This window comes from Scyliorhinus torazame, unplaced genomic scaffold (assembly GCF_047496885.1).
Source record: "Scyliorhinus torazame isolate Kashiwa2021f unplaced genomic scaffold, sScyTor2.1 scaffold_547, whole genome shotgun sequence".
NCBI lineage: Eukaryota > Metazoa > Chordata > Chondrichthyes > Carcharhiniformes > Scyliorhinidae > Scyliorhinus > Scyliorhinus torazame.
This window is the reverse complement of record NW_027308274.1, coordinates 111,734-133,696: the sequence shown is the minus strand read 5'-3', so window position 1 is coordinate 133,696 and position 21,963 is coordinate 111,734. Positions and strand designations below refer to the sequence as shown.

Here is a 21,963-nt window from a genome sequence, read left to right as displayed (position 1 = left end):
CGCCCCCCGCCCGCGCTCTCCCCGCCCCCCGCCCGCGCTCTCCCCGCCCCCCGCCCGCGCTCTCCCCGCCCCCCGCCCGCGCTCTCCCCGCCCCCCGCCCGCGCTCTCCCCGCCCCCCGCCCGCGCTCTCCCCGCCCCCCGCCCGCGCTCTCCCCGCCCCCCGCCCGCGCTCTCCCCGCCCCCGCCCGCGCTCTCCCCGCCCCCCGCCCGCGCTCTCCCCGCCCCCCCGCCCGCGCTCTCCCCCGCCCCCCGCCCGCGCTCTCCCCGCCCCCCGCCCGCGCTCTCCCCGCCCCCCGCCCGCGCTCTCCCCGCCCCCCACCCGCGCTCTCCCCGCCCCCCACCCGCGCTCTCCCCCGCCCCCCACCCGCTCTCTTCCTCCTGTCCCCTGTGCACATGTGCTTTCTCTCTCCCTCTCCCTCTGTCACTGCGTTTCTCCCACCCTCACTCACTCCATTCTCTGGATCTCACAGTTGCTCCAACAAAAGGTTACAGTGATGAGAATGCAGACTGGCTGTTACCAGCCCGAAATCAGCGCCTGTTGGATAAGAAATCTGAGGGAGAGTCTGTCGCTGATGATGACAGGAATGTTGTCAACATGGAGCCAGCCTCGTCCTCCGAGGCAGAGGAGGGAGCCGGAGACGAACTGCCAGGGGATGATTATGAGATGTCTGATGAAGAGGAATCTGAAGATGATGAGGTTTGTAAACCCCGTGCTGCACCTGTCCTGGGAGTGTTTGATGGGGATAGTGTAGAGGGAGCTTTACTCTGTATCTCACCCCGTGCTGCACCTGTTCTGGGAGTGTTTGATGGACACAGTGTAGAGGGGGCTTTACTCTGTATCTAACCCCCTGCTGTACCTGTCCTGGGAGTGTTTGAAGGGGATAGTGTAGAGGGAGCTTTCCTCTGTATCTAACCCCGTGCTGTACCTGTCCCGGGAGTGTTTGATGGGGACAGTGTACAGGGAGCTTTACTCTGTATCTAACCCTGTGCTGTACCTGTCCTGGGAGTGTTTGATGGGAACAGTGTAGAGGGAGCTTTCCTCTGTATCTAACCCCGTGCTGTACCTGAACTGGGAGTGTTTGATGGGAACAGTGTAGAGGGAGCTTTCCTCTGTATCTAACCCCGTGCTGTACCTGAACTGGGAGTGTTTGATGGGGACAGTGGAGAGGGAGCTTTACTCTGTCAGTATTGGCCACGGTAATGAAATGTGTAATCTGATGATTTCTTCTCCCCTCTCCTGTCTGTAGCTTTTATCCATCGAGCGAGCTGCGAAGCGGATGAAAAAAACAAAAAGAAAAAGGAACTGTAAGTGAAGAGAGAGTGCCTCGTGTTCAAGTGACCTCCCCCGATACAGGAGTGTGTGTGAGAGAGATCGGGTTAGAGAGACACCTCCAGATACAGGGGTGTGAGAGAGAGAGACCGGGTTAGAGAGACCTCCACGGATAGATGAGTGTGTGTGAAAGAGAGACCGGATTCGCGAGACCTCATCAGATACAGGAGTGAGCGAGAGAGAGAGGGGTGTATTAGAGAGACCTCTCCAGATACAGGAGTGTGTGAGAGAGAGACCGGGTTAGAGAGAGCTCCCTAGATACAGGAGTGTGTGAGAGAGAGGTGGGAGTTAGAGAGACCTCCCCAGATACAGGAGTGAGCGAGAGAGATAGGGGTGTGTTAGAGTGACCTCCCCAGATACAGGAATGTGTGTGACAGAGGGGGTTAGAGAGACCTCCCCAGATACTGGAGTGTGTGAGAGAGAGAGACTGGGTTAGAGAGACCTCCCCAGATACAGGAGTGTGAAAAAGAGGCCGGCTTAGAGAGACCTTCTCAGATATAGGAGTGTGGGTGAGAGAGTGGGTTAGAGAGACCTCCCCAGATACAGGAGTGTGTGTGAGAGAGGGGGTTAGAGAGACCTCCCCAGATACAGGAGTGTGTGTGAGAGAGGGGGTTAGAGAGACCTCCCCAGATACAGGAGTGTGAGAGAGAGAGGGGGGTTGGGGTTGTGATCTGTGAGACATCCCCAGATACAGGAGTGTGAGAGAGAGAGAGGGGGGGGGGGCGGGTTTGAGAGACTTCCCAGATACAGGGGTGTGTGAGAGAGACTGGGTTCGAGAGACCTCCCCAGATACAGGAGTGTGAGAGAGAGAGAGAGAGGGGGTTGTGGTTGTGATCTGTGAGAACTCCCCAGATACAGGAGTGTCGGAGAGAGAGAGGGGGTCGGAGAGACCTCCTCAGATACAGGGGTGTGAGAGACTTCCCCAGATACAGGGGTGTGAGAGAGAGAGGGGTTGCGGAGACCTCTCCAGTTAGAACAGTGTGAGAGAGAGCGGGGGTTAGATTGACCTCCCCAGATACAGGAGTGTGTGTAAGAGATAAAGGGGGGAAATTGGAGACACCGCCCGAGATACAGGAGTTTGTGAGAGAGAGAGAGGTGTGTTAGAGAGACCTCTCCAGATACAGGAGTGTGAGAGAGAGAGGGGGGGTGGTGTCAGATACAGGAGAGTGAGAGAGAGAGGGGTGTTAGAGAGACCTCCCCAGATACAGGAGTGTGAGAGAGAGACCGTGTTAGAGAGACCTCCCCAGATACAGGAGTGTGTGTGAGAGAGGGAGTTTGTGAGACCACACCAGATACAGAGGTGTGTGTGAGAGAGGGGCTTCGAGAGACCTCCCCAGATACAGGAGTGTGAGAGAGAGACCGTGTTAGAGAGACCTCCCCAGATACAGGAGTGAGCGAGAGAGAGAGAGGGGTGTGTTAGAGAGACCTCCCCAGATACAGGAGTATATGTGAGAGAGATAGGGGGTGGGAGTTTTGAGACCACCCCAGATACATGTGTGTGTGTGAGAGAGAGACCGGGTTAGAGAGACCTCTCCAGATACAGGAGTGTGTGTGAGAGAGGGGCTTAGAGAGACCTTCCCAGATACAGGCGTGTGTAAGAGAGAGAGAGGGGGGCGGGGTGAGAGCGACCTCCCCAGATACAGGAGAGTGAGAGAGAGAGGGGTGTTAGAGAGACCTCTCCAGATACAGGAGAGTGAGAGAGAGAGAGAGGGGGTTAGAGAGACCTCTCCAGATACTGGAGTGAGAGAGGGGGTTAGAGAGACCTCCCCAGATACAGGAGAGGGTGAGAGAGAGAGGGGGTTAGAGAGACCTCCCCAGATACAGGAGTGTGTTGAGAGAGGGGGTTAGAGAGACGTTTCCAGATACAGGAGTGTGAGAGAGAGACCGGGTTAGGGAGACCTCCCCAGATACAGGAGAGTGAGAGAGAGAGAGAGGGGGTTAGAGAGACGTTTCCAGATACCGGAGTGTGAGAGAGAGACGGGGTTAGAGAGACCTCCCCAGATACAGGAGTGTGAGAGAGAGAGGGGGTTCGAGAGACCTCTCCAGATACAGTAGTGTGTGTGAGGGAGGGGTTTAGAGAGACCTTTCCAGATACCTCCGAGTTTGTGAGAGAGGGGGGGTTAGAGAGACCTCAGATACAGGAGTGTGTGTGTGAGAGGTAGGGGGTGGGGGTTTTGAGACCACCCCAGATACATGTGTGTGTGTGTGAGAGAGAGACCGGGTTAGAGAGACCTCTCCAGATACAGGAGTGTGTGTGAGAGAGGGGCTTAGAGAGCCCTCCCCAGATACAGGAGAGTGAGCGAGGGGGTTAGAGAGACCTCTCCAGATATTGGAGTGTGTAAGAGAGAGAGAGAGAGGGGCGGGGTGAGAGCGACCTCTCCAGATACAGGAGAGTGAGAGAGAGAGGGGGGGTTAGAGAGACCCCTCCAGATACTGGAGTGTGAGAGAGAGAGACCCGGTTAGAGAAACGTTTCCAGATACAGCAGTGTGAGAGAGAGACTGGGTTAGAGCGACCTCCCCAGATACTGCAGTCTGAGAGGGAGCGAGTGGGTTAGAGAGACCTTTCCAGATACAGGAGTGTGAAAGAGATCGGGTTAGAGAGACCTCTCCAGATACAGGGATGTGAGAGAGAGACCGGGTTAGAGAGGCCTCCCCAGATACAGGAGTGTGTGTGAGGGAGGGGTTAGAGAGACCTCCCCAGATACAGGGGTGATGTGAGAGAGAGGGGGTTAGAGAGACCTCCCCAGATACAGGAGCCTGTGTGAGGGGTTTAGAGAGACCTCTCCAGATACAGGAGTGTGTGAGAGAGAGACCGGGTTAGAGAGACCTCCCCAGATACAAGAGTGTGTGAGGGAGGGGTTTGGAGAGACCTCTCCAGATACCTCAGTGTTTGTGAGAGAGAGAGGGGGGGTTAGAGAGACCTCAGATACAGGAGTGTGAGAGAGAGGGAGAGGTTGTTATAGAGACCTCCAGATACAGGAGTGTGTGAGAGGGAGAGGGGGTTAGGGAGACGTCCAGATACAGGAGTGTTTGTGTGTGTGAGGGAGAGGGGATTAGAGAGACCTCTCCCGGTGCAGGAGTGTGTGTGAGAGAGAGGGGGGGGTTTGAGAGACTCCCCAGATACAGGAGTGTGAGAGAGAGAGAGGGGGGGTTGGGGTTGTGATCTGAAAGACATCCTCAGATACAGGAGTGTGAGAGAGAGAGGGGGGTTAGAGAGACCTGCCCAGATACAGGGGTGTGAGAGTGGGGGGGTTGGAGAGACCTCAGATACAAGAGTGTGTGAGAGAGAGATCGCGTTAGAGAGACCTCCCCAGATACAGGGGTGTGAGAGAGGGGGTTGGAGAGACCTCCACAGATACAGGAGTGTGTGTGAGAGAGAGGGGGTTGGAGCGACCTCCCCAGATACAGGGGTGTGAGAGAGGGGGGGTTGGAGAGACCTCAGATACAGGAGTGTGTGAGAGACAGATCGCGTTAGAGAGACCTCCCCAGATACAGGGGTGTGAGAGAGAGGGGTTGCGGAGACCTCCCCAGATACAGGAGTGTGAGAGAGCGGGATTGCGTTAGAGAGACCGCCCCAGATACAGGTGTATGAGAGAGCGAGAGGGGAAAAGAGAGACCTCTCCAGTTAGAACAGTGTGAGAGAGAGCGGGGGTTAGATTGACCTCCCCAGATACAGGAGTGTGTGTAAGAGATAAAGGGGGGGAAGTTGGAGAGATCGCCCGAGATACAGGAGTTTGTGAGAGAGAGAGAGGTGTGTTAGAGAGACCTCTCCAGATACAGGAGTGTGTGTGTGAGAGAGGGGGGGGTGGTGTTAGAGAGACCTCCCCAGATACAGGAGTGTGTGTGAGAGAGATAGGGGGGGGTTTGAGACCACCCCAGATACATAAGTGTGTGTGAGAGACCGGGTTAGAGAGACGATTCCAGATAGAGGAGTGTGAGAGAGAGACTGGGTTTGAGAGACCTCCCCAGATACAGGAGTGTGTGAGAGAGAGAGGGGGTTGGAGAGACCTCCTCAGACACAGGAGTGTGTGAGAGAGGGGGAGGGTTATAGCGACCTCCCCAGATACAGGAGTGAGAGAGAGAGACCGGGTTAGAGAGACCTCCCCAGATACAGGAGTGTGAGAGAGAGAGGGGTTTAGATAGACCTCCCCAGATACAGAAGTGTGAGAGAGAGAGATAGACCTCCCCAGATACAGAAGTGTGTGAGAGAGAGAGAGAGAGACCTCCCCAGATACAGGAGTGTGTTGAGAGACCTCCCCAGATACAGGAGTGTGTGTGAGTGAGGGGTTTAGAGAGACCTCCCCAGATACAGGAGTGTGTGTGAGGGAGGGTTTTAGAGAGACCTCTCCAGATACCTCAGAGTTTGTGAGAGAGACCGGGTTAGAGAGACCTCTCCAGATACAGGAGTGTGTGTGAGAGAGGGGCTTAGAGAGACCTTCCCAGATACAGGCGTGTGTAAGAGAGAGAGAGGGGGGCGGGGTGAGAGCGACCTCCCCAGATACAGGAGAGTGAGAGAGAGAGGGGTGTTAGAGAGACCTCTCCAGATACAGGAGAGTGAGAGAGAGAGAGAGGGGGTTAGAGAGACCTCTCCAGATACTGGAGTGAGAGAGGGGGTTAGAGAGACCTCCCCAGATACAGGAGAGGGTGAGAGAGAGAGGGGGTTAGAGAGACCTCCCCAGATACAGGAGTGTGTTGAGAGAGGGGGTTAGAGAGACGTTTCCAGATACAGGAGTGTGAGAGAGAGACCGGGTTAGGGAGACCTCCCCAGATACAGGAGAGTGAGAGAGAGAGAGAGGGGGTTAGAGAGACGTTTCCAGATACCGGAGTGTGAGAGAGAGACGGGGTTAGAGAGACCTCCCCAGATACAGGAGTGTGAGAGAGAGAGGGGGTTCGAGAGACCTCTCCAGATACAGTAGTGTGTGTGAGGGAGGGGTTTAGAGAGACCTTTCCAGATACCTCCGAGTTTGTGAGAGAGGGGGGGTTAGAGAGACCTCAGATACAGGAGTGTGTGTGTGAGAGGTAGGGGGTGGGGGTTTTGAGACCACCCCAGATACATGTGTGTGTGTGTGTGAGAGAGACCGGGTTAGAGAGACCTCTCCAGATACAGGAGTGTGTGTGAGAGAGGGGCTTAGAGAGCCCTCGCCAGATACAGGAGAGTGAGCGAGGGGGTTAGAGAGACCTCTCCAGATATTGGAGTGTGTAAGAGAGAGAGAGAGAGGGGCGGGGTGAGAGCGACCTCTCCAGATACAGGAGAGTGAGAGAGAGAGGGGGGGTTAGAGAGACCCCTCCAGATACTGGAGTGTGAGAGAGAGAGACCCGGTTAGAGAAACGTTTCCAGATACAGCAGTGTGAGAGAGAGACTGGGTTAGAGCGACCTCCCCAGATACTGCAGTCTGAGAGGGAGCGAGGGGGTTAGAGAGACCTTTCCAGATACAGGAGTGTGAAAGAGATCGGGTTAGAGAGACCTCTCCAGATACAGGGATGTGAGAGAGAGACCGGGTTAGAGAGGCCTCCCCAGATACAGGGGTGATGTGAGAGAGAGGGGGTTAGAGAGACCTCCCCAGATACAGGAGCCTGTGTGAGGGGTTTAGAGAGACCTCTCCAGATACAGGAGTGTGTGAGAGAGAGACCGGGTTAGAGAGACCTCCCCAGATACAAGAGTGTGTGAGGGAGGGGTTTGGAGAGACCTCTCCAGATACCTCAGTGTTTGTGAGAGAGAGAGGGGGGGTTAGAGAGACCTCAGATACAGGAGTGTGAGAGAGAGGGAGAGGTTGTTATAGAGACCTCCAGATACAGGAGTGTGTGAGAGGGAGAGGGGGTTAGGGAGACGTCCAGATACAGGAGTGTTTGTGTGTGTGAGGGAGAGGGGATTAGAGAGACCTCTCCCGGTGCAGGAGTGTGTGTGAGAGAGGGGGGGGGGTTTGAGAGACTCCCCAGATACAGGAGTGTGAGAGAGAGAGAGGGGGGGTTGGGGTTGTGATCTGAAAGACATCCTCAGATACAGGAGTGTGAGAGAGAGAGGGGGGTTAGAGAGACCTGCCCAGATACAGGGGTGTGAGAGAGGGGGTTGGAGAGACCTCCACAGATACAGGAGTGTGTGTGAGAGAGAGGGGGTTGGAGCGACCTCCCCAGATACAGGGGTGTGAGAGAGGGGGGGTTGGAGAGACCTCAGATACAGGAGTGTGTGAGAGACAGATCGCGTTAGAGAGACCTCCCCAGATACAGGAGTGTGAGAGAGCGGGATTGCGTTAGAGAGACCGCCCCAGATACAGGTGTATGAGAGAGCGAGAGGGGAAAAGAGAGACCTCTCCAGTTAGAACAGTGTGAGAGAGAGCGGGGGTTAGATTGACCTCCCCAGATACAGGAGTGTGTGTAAGAGATAAAGGGGGGGAAGTTGGAGAGATCGCCCGAGATACAGGAGTTTGTGAGAGAGAGAGAGGTGTGTTAGAGAGACCTCTCCAGATACAGGAGTGTGTGTGTGAGAGAGGGGGGGGTGGTGTTAGAGAGACCTCCCCAGATACAGGAGTGTGTGTGAGAGAGATAGGGGGGGGTTTGAGACCACCCCAGATACATAAGTGTGTGTGAGAGACCGGGTTAGAGAGACGATTCCAGATAGAGGAGTGTGAGAGAGAGACTGGGTTCGAGAGACCTCCCCAGATACAGGAGTGTGTGAGAGAGAGAGGGGGTTGGAGAGACCTCCTCAGACACAGGAGTGTGTGAGAGAGGGGGAGGGTTATAGCGACCTCCCCAGATACAGGAGTGAGAGAGAGAGACCGGGTTAGAGAGACCTCCCCAGATACAGGAGTGTGAGAGAGAGAGGGGTTTAGATAGACCTCCCCAGATACAGAAGTGTGAGAGAGAGAGATAGACCTCCCCAGATACAGAAGTGTGTGAGAGAGAGAGAGAGAGACCTCCCCAGATACAGGAGTGTGTTGAGAGACCTCCCCAGATACAGGAGTGTGTGTGAGTGAGGGGTTTAGAGAGACCTCCCCAGATACAGGAGTGTGTGTGAGGGAGGGTTTTAGAGAGACCTCTCCAGATACCTCAGAGTTTGTGAGAGAGACCGGGTTAGAGAGACCTCCCCAGATACAGGAGTGTGTGAGAGAGGGAGAGGTTGTTATAGAGACCTCCAGATACAGGAGTGTGTGTGAGAGAGAGAAAGGGGTTAGGGAGACCTCCCAGATACAGCAGTCTGTGTGAGAGAGAGAGGGTGAGAGAGACCTCCCCAGATACAGGAGTGTCTGTGAGAGACGGGGGGTTCGAGTGTTATGGGCCAGGGTGTAGAGAATCCCAACGTGTATCATGGAGTTCACCTGACCCACAACTTTTACTAGATTGTGGTATGGGGAGCACACGGCCCACTCTACAGGGGTGGTACAGCAGAAATGGAAAAATATTTTTTAAAGCAAAACAATGTTTATTCTATTAACTCAAGATAACCTTTTTAAAACACACTGAACATCTTCGCAACCATTAATTCAAATACAACCCCCAAAGAATACAACACTAAGTTGTATTTAGGGCAGCACGGTAGCATGGTGGTTAGCACAATTACTTTGCAGCTCCACGGTCCCAGGTTCGATTCCCGGCTTCGGCCACTGTCTGCTGAGTCTGCACGCTCTCCCCGTGTGTGCGCGTGGGTTTCCTCCGGGTGCTCTGGTTTCCTCCCACAGTCCAAAGATGTGCAGGTTAGGTGGATTGGCCATGCTAAATTGCCCTTGGTGTCTAAAATTGCCCTTTAGTGTTGGGTGGGGTTACTGGGTTATGGGGATAGGGTGGAAGTGTGGGCTTGGGTAGGGTGCTCTTTCAAAGAGCCGGTGCAGACTCGATGGGCCGAATGGCCTGCACTGTAAATTCTATGATTCTATAAGTAATGCGTACGCTGTCCTTTTAACATCCAGATGACTTACAAAAAATATAACCTTTAACAGAAGCACATGAGGTTAAAGTCACTAGAACAAAGAACAAAGAAAATTACAGCACAGGAACAGGCCCTTCGGCCCTCCCAGCCTGCGCCGATCCAGATCCTTTACCTAAACCTGTCTTCTATTTTCAAAGGATCTACTTCCCTCTGTTCCCCGCCCGTTCATATATCTGTCTAGATTCATCTTAAATGATGCTATCGTGCCTGCCTCTACACCTCCGCTGGCAAAGCGTTCCAGGCACCCACCACCCTCTGCGTAAAAAGCTTTCCACGCACATCTCCCTTAAACTTTCCCCCTCTCACCTTGAAATCATGACCCCTTGTAATTGACACCCCCACTCTTGGAAAAAGCTTGTTGCTATCCACCCTGTCCATACCTCTCATAATTTTGTAGACCTCAATCAGGTCCCCCCTCAACCTCCGTCTTTCCAACGAAAACAATCCTAATCTACTCAACCTTTCTTCATAGCTAGCACCCTCCATACCAGGCAACATCCTGGTGAGCCTCCTCTGCACCCTCTCTAAAGCATCCACATCCTTCTGGTAATGTGGCGACCAGAACTGCACGCAGTATTCCAAATGTGGCCTAACCAAAGTCCTATACAACTGTAACATGACCTGCCGACTCTTGTACTCAATACGCCGTCCGATGAAGGCACGCATGCTGTATGCCTTCTTGACCACTCTATCGACCTGCGTTGCCACCTTCAGGGTTCAATGGACCTGAATTCCCAGATCTCTCTGTCCATCAAATTTCCCCAGGACTCTTCCATTGCCCGTATAGTCCGCTCTTGAATTAGATCTTCCAAAATGCATCACCTCGCATTTGCCTGGATTGAACTCCATCTGCCATTTCTCTGCCCAACTCTCCAATCTATCTTTATTTTGCTGTATTCTCTGACAGTCCTCCTCACTATCTGCAACTCCACCAACCTTAGTATCATCTGCAAACTTGCTAATCAGACCACCTATACCTTCGTCCAGATCATTTATGTGTATCACAAACAACAGTGGTCCGAGCACGGATCCCTGTGGAACACCACTAGTCACCTTTCTCCATTTTGAGACACTCCCTTCCACCACTACTCTCTGTCTCCTGTTGCCCAGCCAGTTCTTTATCCATCTAGCTAGTACACCCTGAACCCCATACGACTTCATTTTCTCCATCAACCTGCCATGGGAAACTTTATCAAACGCCTCACTGAAGTCCATGTATATGACATCTACAGCCCTTCCCTCATCAATTAACTTTGTCACTTCCTCAAAGAATTCTATTAGGTTTGTAAGACATGACCTTCCCTGCACAAAACCATGCTGCCTTTCACTGATAAGTCTATTTTCTTCCAAATGTGAATAGATCCTATCCCTCAGTATCTTCTCCAGCAGTTTGTCTACCACTGACGTCAAGCTCACAGGTCTATAATTTCCTGGATTATCCTTGCTACCCTTCTTAAACAAAGGGACAACATTAGCAATTCTCCAGTCCTCCGGGACCTCACTCGTGCTCAAGGATGCAGCAAAGATATTTGTTAAGGCCCCAGCTATTTCGTCCCTCGTTTCCCTCATTAACCTGGGATAGATCCCATCAGGACCTGGGGACTTGTCCACCTTAATGCCTTTTAGAATACCCAAAGCTTCCCCCTTCCTTATGCCGACTTGACCTAGAGTATTTAAACATCCATCCCCAGCCTCAACATCCGTCATGTCCCTCTCCTTGGTGAATACCGATGCAAAGTACTCATTAAGAATCTCACCCATTTCCTCTGACTCCACGCATAAATTCCCTCTTTTGTCTGAGTGGGCCAATCCTTTCTCTATTTACCCTCTTGCTCCTTATATACGAATAAAAGGCTTTGGGATTTTCCTTAACCCTGTTAGCCAAAGATATTTCATGACCCCTTCTAGCCCTCTTTATTGCACGTTTGAGATTTGTCCAACTTTCCCGATATTCCTCCAAAGCTTCATCAGTTTTAAGTCGCCTAGATCTTATGTACGCTTCCTTTTTCCTCTTAGCTAGTCTCACAGTTCCACCCGTCATCCATGGTTCCCTAATCTTGCCATTTCTATCCCTCATTTTCACAGGGACATGCCTGTCCTGCACTCTAATCAACCTTTCCCTAAAAGACTCCCACATTTCAAATGTGGATTTACTCTTAAACAGCTGCTCCCAATTCACATTCCCTAGCTCCTGCCGAATTTTGTTATACTTGGCCTTTCCCCAATTTAGCACTCTTCCTTTAGGACCACTCTCGTCTTTGTCCATGAGTATTCTAAAACTTACGGAATTGTGATCGCTATTCCCAAAGTAATCACCGACTGAAACTTCAACCACCTGACCGGGATCAATCCCCAATACCAGGTCCAGTGTGGCCCCTTCCCGAGTTGGACTATTTACATACTGCTCCAAAAAAACTCTCCTGAATGCTCCTTACAAATTCTGCTCTATCTACGCCTCCAACACTACATTAATCCCATTCAATGTTGGGGAAGTTAAATCACGACCACCCTATTGCTCCTACATTTTTCTATAATCTGTCTACATATTTGTACCTCTACTTCACGCTCACTTTTGGGAGGCCTGTAGTAAAGTCCCAACAATGTTACTGCACCCTTCCTATTTCTTAGCTCTACCTATATTTCCTCAGTGCTCGAATCCTCCATCGTGCCCTCCTTAATCGCAGCTGTGATATCAACTCTGACCAGTAATCCAACACCTCCACCCATTTTACCTCCCTCTCTATCCCTCCTGAAGCATCTATACCCTGGGATATTTAATTGCCAGTCTTGCCCTTCCCTCAACCAAGTCTCAATAATACCAATAACATCATATTCCCAGGTACCAACCCAAGCCCTAAATTCATCTGCCTTACCTGCTACACTTCTCGCATTGAAACAAATGCACCTCAGACCATCTGTCCCTTTGGGTTCATCATCTCTTCCCTGTCTACTCTTCCCCTTAGTCACATTGATTTTATTATCTAGTACCTTACTGGCTTTAGTTGCTGCCTCTAACTTCCTAATCTGGTTCCCATCCCCCTGCCACATTAGTTTAAAACCTCCCCAACCAGTGTTAGCAAAAGCACCCCATAGGACATTGGTTCCAGTCCTGCCCATGTGTAGACCATCCGATTTGTAATGGTCCCACCGTCCCCAGAACCGGTTCCAATGTCCCAAAAATCTGACCACCTCCCTCCTGCACCATCTCTCAAGCCACGTAGTAATTCTGACTATTCTTGAATTTCTACTCTGACTGTCTCGTGGCACTGGTAGCAATCCTGAGATTACTACCTTTGAGGTCCTACTTTTTAACTTATCTCCTAACTTCCTAATTTCTGATTGTAGGACCTAATTCCGTTTTTTACCTATATCGTTGGTGCCTATATGCACCACGACAACTGGCTGTTCACCCTCCCCCTTCAGTATGTCCTGCAGCCGATCTGAGGCATCCCTGACCCGTGCACCCGGGAGACAACGTACCATTCGGGAGTCTCATTTTCGACCACAGAAACGCCTGCCTACTCCCCTTACGATTGAATCCCCTATGACTATAGCCCTGCCAGTCTTTTTCCCGCCTCTCTGTGCAGCAGAGCCAGCCACGGTGCCATGAGCCTGGCTACTACTGCCTTCCCCTGGTGAGTCATCGCCCCCAACAGTATCCAAAACGGTATACCTGTTTTGGAGGGAGATGACCGCAGGGGATACCTGCACTGCCTTCCTGCTCTTTCTCTGCCTTTTGGTCACCCATTCCCTGTCTCCCTCACCAATCCTAATCTGCGGTGTGACCAACTCACTGAACATGCTATCCATGACCTCCTCAGCATCTTGGATGCTCCAAAGTGAGCCTATCCGCAGCTCCAGAGCCATCATGCGGTCTAACAGGAGCTGCAGCTAGACACGTTTCCCGCACATGAAGGAGTCAGGGGCATCGGCCGCGTCCCTGAACACCCACATTGAGAACATTTATAATTCTGAATTCACCAAATGATCAAGAGATAGTCTTTTCATGGCAGAGAGAACAGCAGTACAGCTGCTTTGTCTGGCTTCAGCTCCAACACTGAAAACGAAACCAAAAAGACACAGACACACCCAAGCTTTTCTCAAAGTGAAACTAAAAAGCAGAACCAGAGCTCAGCTCCACCCACACTCTGACATCATTGCAGCCACTTGAGCAGACAAACATTTCTTAAAGCGACATTCTCATGACAAGAGTGATGTCCCCAGGTAAAGGAGACTGTGTGAGAGAGAGTTAGCGAGACGTATCCAAATGCAGGAGTGTGTGTGAGAGAGAGAGAGGGGGGTTTAGAGAGACCTCCCAGATACAGGAGTGTGAGAGCGAGAGGAGGTTAGAGAGACCTCCCCAGATACAGGAGTGTGAGAGAGAGAGAGAGAGGGGTTAGAGAGAGCTCCTTGATACGAGGATCTGAGCAAATATCCAGTGTAGAGAGGAGGAGGGGTTGATGGAACAGCCTGCGAGAGATGGGACATCTCCCATTTGGTTCACCGTCTCTAAGCCTGTGTGTGTGCCTGTCTGCATTTCTGAATGTGTTCCAGACCAACCCAGAATGACGAACAAGATGAAGAGTGCGATATTCAGATCAACATTGAGGAATTGGAGAGATTTGTCCTGCCCAGTGGTCAGGAGATTGAGAAACAGAATATCCTTTCACTGTGACCTCCCAGGGGCATGGGGATCAGAGACAGAGATGGTCCATTAGTGCGCGCTGTGTGTCTGTGACCTTAGCCGGCCCTCATTGAGGATGGCTCACTCGCATCTTCTCCTTGACTCAATGCAACGCCAGCAGACTCCTGATTTGAAGATGATCTACAAGAGGATGACAGACACGGTGGAGGTGCTGTGTGACTTCAAACGGAAGCGGGAGCAAGGCCGTGAGCGGCAGGAGTACCTGCAACTCCTCAAGCGGGATCTAGCCACCTATTATAGCTACAATGAATACCTCATCCAGAAACTGTGCGACCTCTTCCCTCTCTCGGAGGTGAGGCTGGGCTGGGGGGCTGTGGTTTGGAGTGGGTGGGGGGCCCTCCCGCTGGTTCGTTCTCTCGCTCCCACTTTGCGTCTGACGCCCTCACTCCCTCTCTCTCTCCCTGACACTCTAACTCCCTCTCTCTGACGCTCTCACTCCCTCTCTGTGTCTGACGCTCTCACTCCCTCTCTGTGTCTGACGCTCTCACTCCCTCTCTGTGTCTGACGCTCTCACTCCCTCTCTGTGTCTGACACTCTCACTCCCTCTCTGTGTCTGACGCTCTCACTCCCTCTGTGTCTGACACTCTCACTCCCTCTGTGTCTGACACTCTCACTCCCTCTGTGTCTGACACTCTCACTCCCTCTGTGTCTGACACTCTCACTCCCTCTCTCTCTGACGCTCTCACTCCCTCTCTGTGTCTGACGCTCTCACTCCCTCCCCCTCTGACGCTCTCACTCCCTCTCTGTGTCTGACGCTCTCACTCCCTCTCTGTGTCTGACGCTCTCACTCCCTCTCTGTGTCTGACGCTCTCACTCCCTCTCTGTGTCTGACGCTCTCACTCCCTCTCTGTGTCTGACGCTCTCACTCCCTCTCTGTGTCTGACGCTCTCACTCCCTCTGTGTCTGACGCTCTCACTCCCTCTCTGAGTGACGCTCTCACTCCCTCTCTGTGTCTGACGCTCTCACTCCCTCCCTCTCTGACGCTGTCACTCCCTCTGTGTCTGACGCTGTCACTCCCTCTCTGTGTCTGACGCTCTCACCTCCTCTCTGAGTGACGCTCTCACCTCCTCTCTGAGTGACGCTCTCACTCCCTCTCTGTGTCTGACGCTCTCCCTCCCTCTCTGAGTGATGCTCTCACTCCCTCTCTGTGTCTGACGCTCTCACTCCCTCTCTGTGTCTGACGCTCTCACTCCCTCTCTATGTCTGGTGCTCTCACTCACTCTCTCTCTCTCTGACGCACTCACTCCCTCTCTCTCTGATGCTCTCACTCCCTCTCTGTTTCTGACGCTCTCACTCCCTCTCTGTGTCTGACGCTCTCACTCCCACTCTGTGTGACGATCTCACTCCCTCTCTGTGTCTGACGCTCTCGCTCCCTCTCTGTGTCTGACGCTCTCGCTCCCTCTCTGTGTCTGACGCTCTCGCTCCCTCTCTGTGTCTGACGCTCTCGCTCCCTCTCTGTGTCTGACGCTCTCGCTCCCTCTCTGTGTCTGACGCTCTCGCTCCCTCTCTGTGTCTGACGCTCTCGCTCCCTCTATGTGTCTGACGCTCTCGCTCCCTCTCTGTGTCTGACGCTCTCGCTCCCTCTCTGTGTCTGACGCTCTCGCTCCCTCTCTGTGTCTGACGCTCTCGCTCCCTCTCTGTGTCTGACGCTCTCGCTCCCTCTCTGTGTCTGACGCTCTCGCTCCCTCTCTGTGTCTGACGCTCTCGCTCCCTCTCTGTGTCTGACGCTCTCGCTCCCTCTCTGTGTCTGACGCTCTCGCTCCCTCTCTGTGTCTGACGCTCTCGCTCCCTCTCTGTGTCTGACGCTCTCGCTCCCTCTCTGTGTCTGACGCTCTCGCTCCCTCTCTGTGTCTGACGCTCTCGCTCCCTCTCTGTGTCTGACGCTCTCACACCGTCTCCGTGTCAGAAGCGCTCTCTCTCTCTCTCCGTGTCTGACACTCTCACTCCCTCTCTCTCTGACGCTCTCACTCTCTCTGTGTCTTAGACTCTCACTCCCTCTCTGTGTCTGATGCTCTCACTCCCTCTCTGTGTCTGATGCTCTCACTCCCTCTCTGTATCTGACGCTCTCACTCCCTCTCTGTGTCTGACGCTCTCACTCCCTCTCTGTGTCTGACGCTCTCACTCCCTCTCTGTGTCTGACGCTCTCACTCCCTCTCTGTGTCTGACGCTCTCACTCCCTCTCTGTGTCTGACGCTCTCACTCCCTCTCTGTGTCTGACGCTCTCACTCCCTCTCTGTGTCTGACGCTCTCACTCCCTCTCTGTGTCTGACGCTCTCACTCCCTCTCTGTGTCTGACGCTCTCACTCCCTCTCTGTGTCTGACGCTCTCACTCCCTCTCTGTGTCTGACGCTCTCACTCCCTCTCTGTGTCTGACGCTCTCACTCCCTCTCTGTGTCTGACGCTCTCACTCCCTCTCTGTGTCTGACGCTCTCACTCCCTCTCTGTGTCTGACGCTCTCACTCCCTCTCTGTGTCTGACGCTCTCACTCCCTCTCTGTGTCTGACGCTCTCACTCCCTCTCTGTGTCTGACGCTCTCACTCCCTCTCTGTGTCTGACGCTCTCACTCCCTCTCTGTGTCTGACGCTCTCACTCCCTCTCTGTGTCTGACGCTCTCACTCCCTCTCTGTGTCTGACGCTCTCACTCCCTCTGTGTCTGACGCTCTCACTCCCTCTCTGTGTCTGATGCTCTCACTCCCTCTCTGTGTCTGACGCTCTCACTCCCTCTCTGTGTCTGACGCTCTCACTCCCTCTCTGTGTCTGACACTAACTCCCTCTCTGTGTCTGACACTCTCACTCCCTCTTTCTCTGACGCTCTCACTCCCTCTCTGTGTCTGACGCTCTCACTCCCTCCCTCTCTGACGCTCTCACTCCCTCTGTGTCTGCCGCTCTCACTCCCTCTCTGTGTCTGACGCTCAAACTTCCTCTCTGTATCTGACGCTCTCACTCCCTCTGTGTCTGCCGCTCTCACTCCCTCTGTGTCTGACGCTCTCACTTCCTCTGTGTCTGACGCTCTCACTTCCTCTGTGTCTGACGCTCTCACTTCCTCTGTGTCTGACGCTCTCACTTCCTCTGTGTCTGACGCTCTCACTTCCTCTGTGTCTGACGCTCTCACTTCCTCTGTGTCTGACGCTCTCACTTCCTCTGTGTCTGACGCTCTCACTTCCTCTGTGTCTGACGCTCTCACTTCCTCTGTGTCTGACGCTCTCACTTCCTCTGTGTCTGACGCTCTCACTTCCTCTGTGTCTGACGCTCTCACTTCCTCTGTGTCTGACGCTCTCACTTCCTCTGTGTTTGACGCTCTCACTTCCTCTGTGTCTGACGCTCTCACTTCCTCTGTGTCTGACGCTCTCACTTCCTCTGTGTCTGACGCTCTCACTTCCTCTGTGTCTGACGCTCTCACTTCCTCTGTGTCTGACGCTCTCACTTCCTCTGTGTCTGACGCTCTCACTTCCTCTGTGTCTGACGCTCTCACTTCCTCTCTGAGTGACGCTCTCACTCCCTCTCTGTGTCTGACACTCACTCCCTCCCTCTCTGACGCTCTCACTCCCTCTGTGTCTGACGCTGTCACTCCCTCTCTGTGTCTGGTGCTCTCACTCACTCTCTCTCTCTCTGACGCGCTCAGTCCCTCTCTCTCTCTCTGACGCTCTCTCCCTCTCTGTGTCAGACGCTCTCCCTCTCTCTCTCTGTCTGACGCTCTCACTCCCTCTCTGTGTCTGACGCTCTCACTCCCTCTCTGTGTCTGACGCTCTCACTCTCTGTGTCTGACGCTCTCACTCTCTGTGTCTGACGCTCTCACTCTCTGTGTCTGACGCTCTCACTCTCTGTGTCTGACGCTCTCACTCTCTGTGTCTGACGCTCTCACTCTCTGTGTCTGACGCTCTCACTCCCTCTGTGTCTGACGCTCTCACTCCCTCTCTGTGTCTGACGCTCTCACTCCCTCTGTGTCTGACACTCTCACTCCCTCTCTCTCTCTGACGGTCTCACTCCCTCTCTCTGTCTGACGCTCTCATTCCCTCTCTGTCTGACGATCTCACTCCCTCTCTCTCTGACGCTCTCACTCCCTCTCTGTGTCTGACGATCTCACTCCCTCTCTGAGTCTGACGCTCTCACTCCCTCTCTGTGTCTGACGATCTCACTCCCTCTCTCTCTGACGCTCTCACTCCCTCTGTGTCTGACGCTGTCACTCCCTCTCTGTGTCTGACGCTGTCACTCCCTCTCTGCGTCTGACGCTCTCACTCCCTCTCTGTGTCTGACGCTCTCACTCCCTCTCTGTGTCTGGTGCTCTCACTCACTCTCTGTGTCTGACGCTCTAACTTCCTCTCTGTGTCTGACGCTCTCACTACCATCTCTCTGTCTGACACTCTCACTCCCTCTCTCTCTGACGCGCTCACTCCCTCTCTGTGTCTGACGATCTCACTCCCTCTCTGAGTCTGACGCTCTCACTCCCTCTCTGTGTCTGACGATCTCACTCCCTCTCTCTCTGACGCTCTCACTCCCTCTGTGTCTGACGCTGTCACTCCCTCTCTGTGTCTGACGCTCTCACTCCCTCTCTCTCTCTGATGCTCTCACTCCCTCTGTGTCTGACGCTCTCACTCCCTCTCTGTGCCTGACGCTCTCACTCCCTCTCTCTGTCTGACGCTCTCACTCCCTCTCTGTGTCTGACGCTCTCACTCCGTCTCTCTCTGATGCTCTCACTCCCTCTCTGTCTGACGCTCTCACTCTCTCTGTGTCTGACACTCTCACTCCCTCTCTGTGGCTGACGTTCTCACTCCCTCTCTGTGTCTGACGCTCTCACTCCCTCTCTGTGTCTGACGCTCTCACTCCCTCTCTGTGTCTGACGCTCTCACTCCCTCTCTGTGGCTGACGCTCTCACTCCCTCTCTCTGTCTGACGCTCTCACTCCCTCTCTGTGTCTGACGCTCTCACTCCGTCTCTCTCTGATGCTCTCACTCCCTCTCTGTCTGACGCTCTCACTCTCTCTGTGTCTGACACTCTCACTCCCTCTCTGTGGCTGACGTTCTCACTCCCTCTCTGTGTCTGACGCTCTCACTCCCTCTCTGTGTCTGACGCTCTCACTTCCTCTCTGTGTCTGACGCTCTCACTCCCTCTCTGTGGCTGACGCTCTCACTCCCTCTCTGTGTCTGACACTCTCACTCCCTCTCTGTGTCTGACACTCTCACTCCCTCTCTGTGTCTGTGCTCTCACGGTCTGGCTTGGCGCTCTCGCCTCCTCTCTCGGTCTTCCGCTCCCGCTCCCCCGGTCTGCTTGGCACTCTCGCTCCCTCTCTCTCGGTCTGCTTGGCGCTCTCGCTCCCTCTCTCTCGGTCTGCTTGGAGCTCTCGCCCCCTCTCTCGGTCTTCTTCTGCTCCCGCTCCCTCTCTCTTGGTCTCCATGACACTCTCGCTCCCTCTCTCTCGTTCTGCTTGGTGCTCTCGGTCTGGCTTGGCAATCTCGCTCCCTCTCTCTCGGTCTGGCTTGGCGCGCTCGCTCCCTCTCTCTCGGTCTGCTTGGTTCTCTCGCTCCGACCCTCGATTTGCTTGGCGTTCTCGCTCCCTCTCTCTCGGTCTGTCTCCTTGGCGCTCTCGCTCCCTCTCTCTCGGTCTGCCTCCTTGGCGCTCTTGCTCCCTCTCTCTCGGTCTGCCTCCTTGGTGCTCTCGCTCCCTCTCTCTCGGTCTGCCTCCTTGGCGCTCTCGCTCCATCTCTCTCGGTCTCCTTGGCGCTCTCGCTCCCTCTCTCTCGGTCTGGCTTGGCACTCTCGCTCCCTCTCTCTCGTTCTGCTTGGTGCTCTCGGTCTCTCTCGTTCTGCTTGGTGCTCTCGGTCCCTCTCGGTCTGGTTTGGCGCTCTCGCTCCCGCTCTCTCGGTCTGTTTGGCGCTCTCGCTCCCTCTCTCTCGGACTGCCTTGGCGCTCTCGCTCCCTCTCTGTCTGTCTGCTTGGCGCTCTCGCTCCCTCTCTGCCTGGCTGCTTGGCGCTCTCGCTCCCTCTCTCTCGGTCTGGATTGGCGCTCTCGCTCCCTCCCCCTCGGTCTGCTTGGCACTCTCGCTCCCTCTCTGCCTGGCTGCTTGGCGCTCTCGCTCCCTCTCTCTCGGTCTGGCTTGGCGCTCTCGCTCCCTCTCTCTCGGTCTGCTTGGTGCTCTCGCTCAATCTCTCTCACTCTGCTTGGCACTCTCCCTCCCTCTCTGTCTGTCTGCTTGGCGCTCTCGCTCCCTCCCTCTCTGTCTGCTTGGCGCTCTCGCTCCCTCTCTCGGTCTGGCTTAGTGCTCTTGCTCCCTTTCTCGGTCTGGCTTGGCGCTCTCGTCCCCACCTGTCGGTCTGCTTGGCGCTCTCGCTCACTCTCTGTCTGCTTGGCGCTCTCGCTCACTCTCTCTCTGTCTGCTTGGCACTCTCGCTCACTCTCTGTCTGCTTGGCGCTCTCGCTCACTCTCTGTCTGCTTGGCACTCTCGCTCCCTCTCTCTCGGTCTGCTTGGCGCTCTCGCTCCTTCTCTCTCGGTCTGTTTGGCGCTCTCACTCCCCCTCTCTCGGTCTGCTTGGCATTGTCACTCGTTCTCTCACGGTCTGCTTGGTGCTCTCGCTCCCGCTCTCTCGGTCTTGGCGTTGTCGCTCCCTCTCTCTCTGTCTGCCTTGCCGCTCTCGCGCTCTCTCTCTCTCTGCATCCTTGGCGCTCTCACTCCCCCTCTCTTGGTCTGGCTTGGTGCTCTCGCTCCCTCTCTCGTTCTGTCTGCATGGCGCTCTCGCTCCCTCTCTCGTTCTGTCTGCTTGGCGCTCTCGCTCCCTCTCTCTGTCTGGCTTGGCGCTCTCGCTCCCTCTCTCTTGGTCTGGCTTGGTGCTCTCGCTCCCTCTCTCGGTCTGGATTGGCGCTCTCGCACCCTCCCTCTCGGTCTGCTTGAGCTCTCGCTCCCTCTCTGTCTGGCTGCTTGGCGGTCTCGCTCCCTCTCTCTCGGTCTGGCTTGGCGCTCTCGCTCTCTCTCGGTCAGTATGCTTGGCGCTCTCGCTCCCTCTCTCTCTGCCTGTCTGCTTGGCTCTCTCGCTCCCTCTCTGCCTGGCTGCTTGGCGCTCTCGCTCCCTCTCTCTCGGTCTGGCTTGGCGCTCTCGCTCCCTCTCCCTCTCTCTCGGTCTGTCTGCTTGGTGCTCTCACTCCCTCTCTCTCGGTCTGGCTTGGCGCTCTCGCTCTCTCTCGGTCTGTCTGCTTGGTGCTCTCGCTCCCTCTCTCTCGGTCTGGCTTGGCGCTCTCGCTCTCTCTCGGTCTGTCTGCTTGGCGCTCTCGCTCCCTCTCTCTCGGTCTGGCTTGGCGCTCTCGCTCTCTCTCGGTCTGTCTGCTTGGCGCTCTCGCTCCCTCTCTGCCTGGCTGCTTGGCGCTCTTGCTCCCTCTCTCTCGGTCTGGATTGGCGCTCTCGCTCCCTCCCCCTCGGTCTGCTTGGCACTCTCGCTCCCTCTCTGCCTGGCTGCTTGGCGCTCTCGCTCCCTCTCTCTCGGTCTGGCTTGGCGCTCTCGCTCCCTCTCTCTCGGTCTGGCTTGGCGCTCTCGCTCCCTCTCGGTCTGTCTGCTTGGCGCTCTCGCTCCCTCTCTCTGTCTGGCTTGGCGCTCTCGCTCCCTCTCTCTTGGTCTGGCTTGGTGCTCTCGCTCCCTCTCTCGGTCTGGATTGGCGCTCACGCTCCCTCCCTCTCGGTCTGCTTGAGCTCTCGCTCCCTCTCTGTCTGGCTGCTTGGCGGTCTCGCTCCCTCTCTCTCGGTCTGGCTTGGCGCTCTCGCTCTCTCTCGGTCAGTCTGCTTGGCGCTCTCGCTCCCTCTCTCTCTGCCTGTCTGCTTGGCTCTCTCGCTCCCTCTCTGCCTGGCTGCTTGGCGCTCTCGCTCCCTCTCTCTCGGTCTGGCTTGGCGCTCTCGCTCCCTCTCCCTCTCTCTCGGTCTGTCTGCTTGGTGCTCTCACTCCCTCTCTCTCGGTCTGGCTTGGCGCTCTCGCTCTCTCTCGGTCTGTCTGCTTGGTGCTCTCGCTCCCTCTCTCTCGGTCTGGCT

General features: G+C 54.8%; 1 protein-coding gene across 1 annotated transcript in view; it reads left to right on the top strand.

The window, feature by feature from the left end:
- The first annotated feature begins 473 nt into the window (after nt 1–473).
- nop2 (NOP2 nucleolar protein homolog (yeast)) overlaps nt 474–21,963 on the top strand; it is a 57,107-nt gene continuing 35,617 nt past the window's right edge. Inside the window, exons 1-4 of the mRNA XM_072494500.1 lie at nt 474–697; nt 1,248–1,305; nt 13,806–13,909; nt 14,049–14,248. Coding sequence (XP_072350601.1) covers nt 14,072–14,248 — 177 coding nt within the window. The 5' untranslated portion in view covers nt 474–697; nt 1,248–1,305; nt 13,806–13,909; nt 14,049–14,071. The remainder of the gene's footprint in view (nt 698–1,247; nt 1,306–13,805; nt 13,910–14,048; nt 14,249–21,963) is intronic.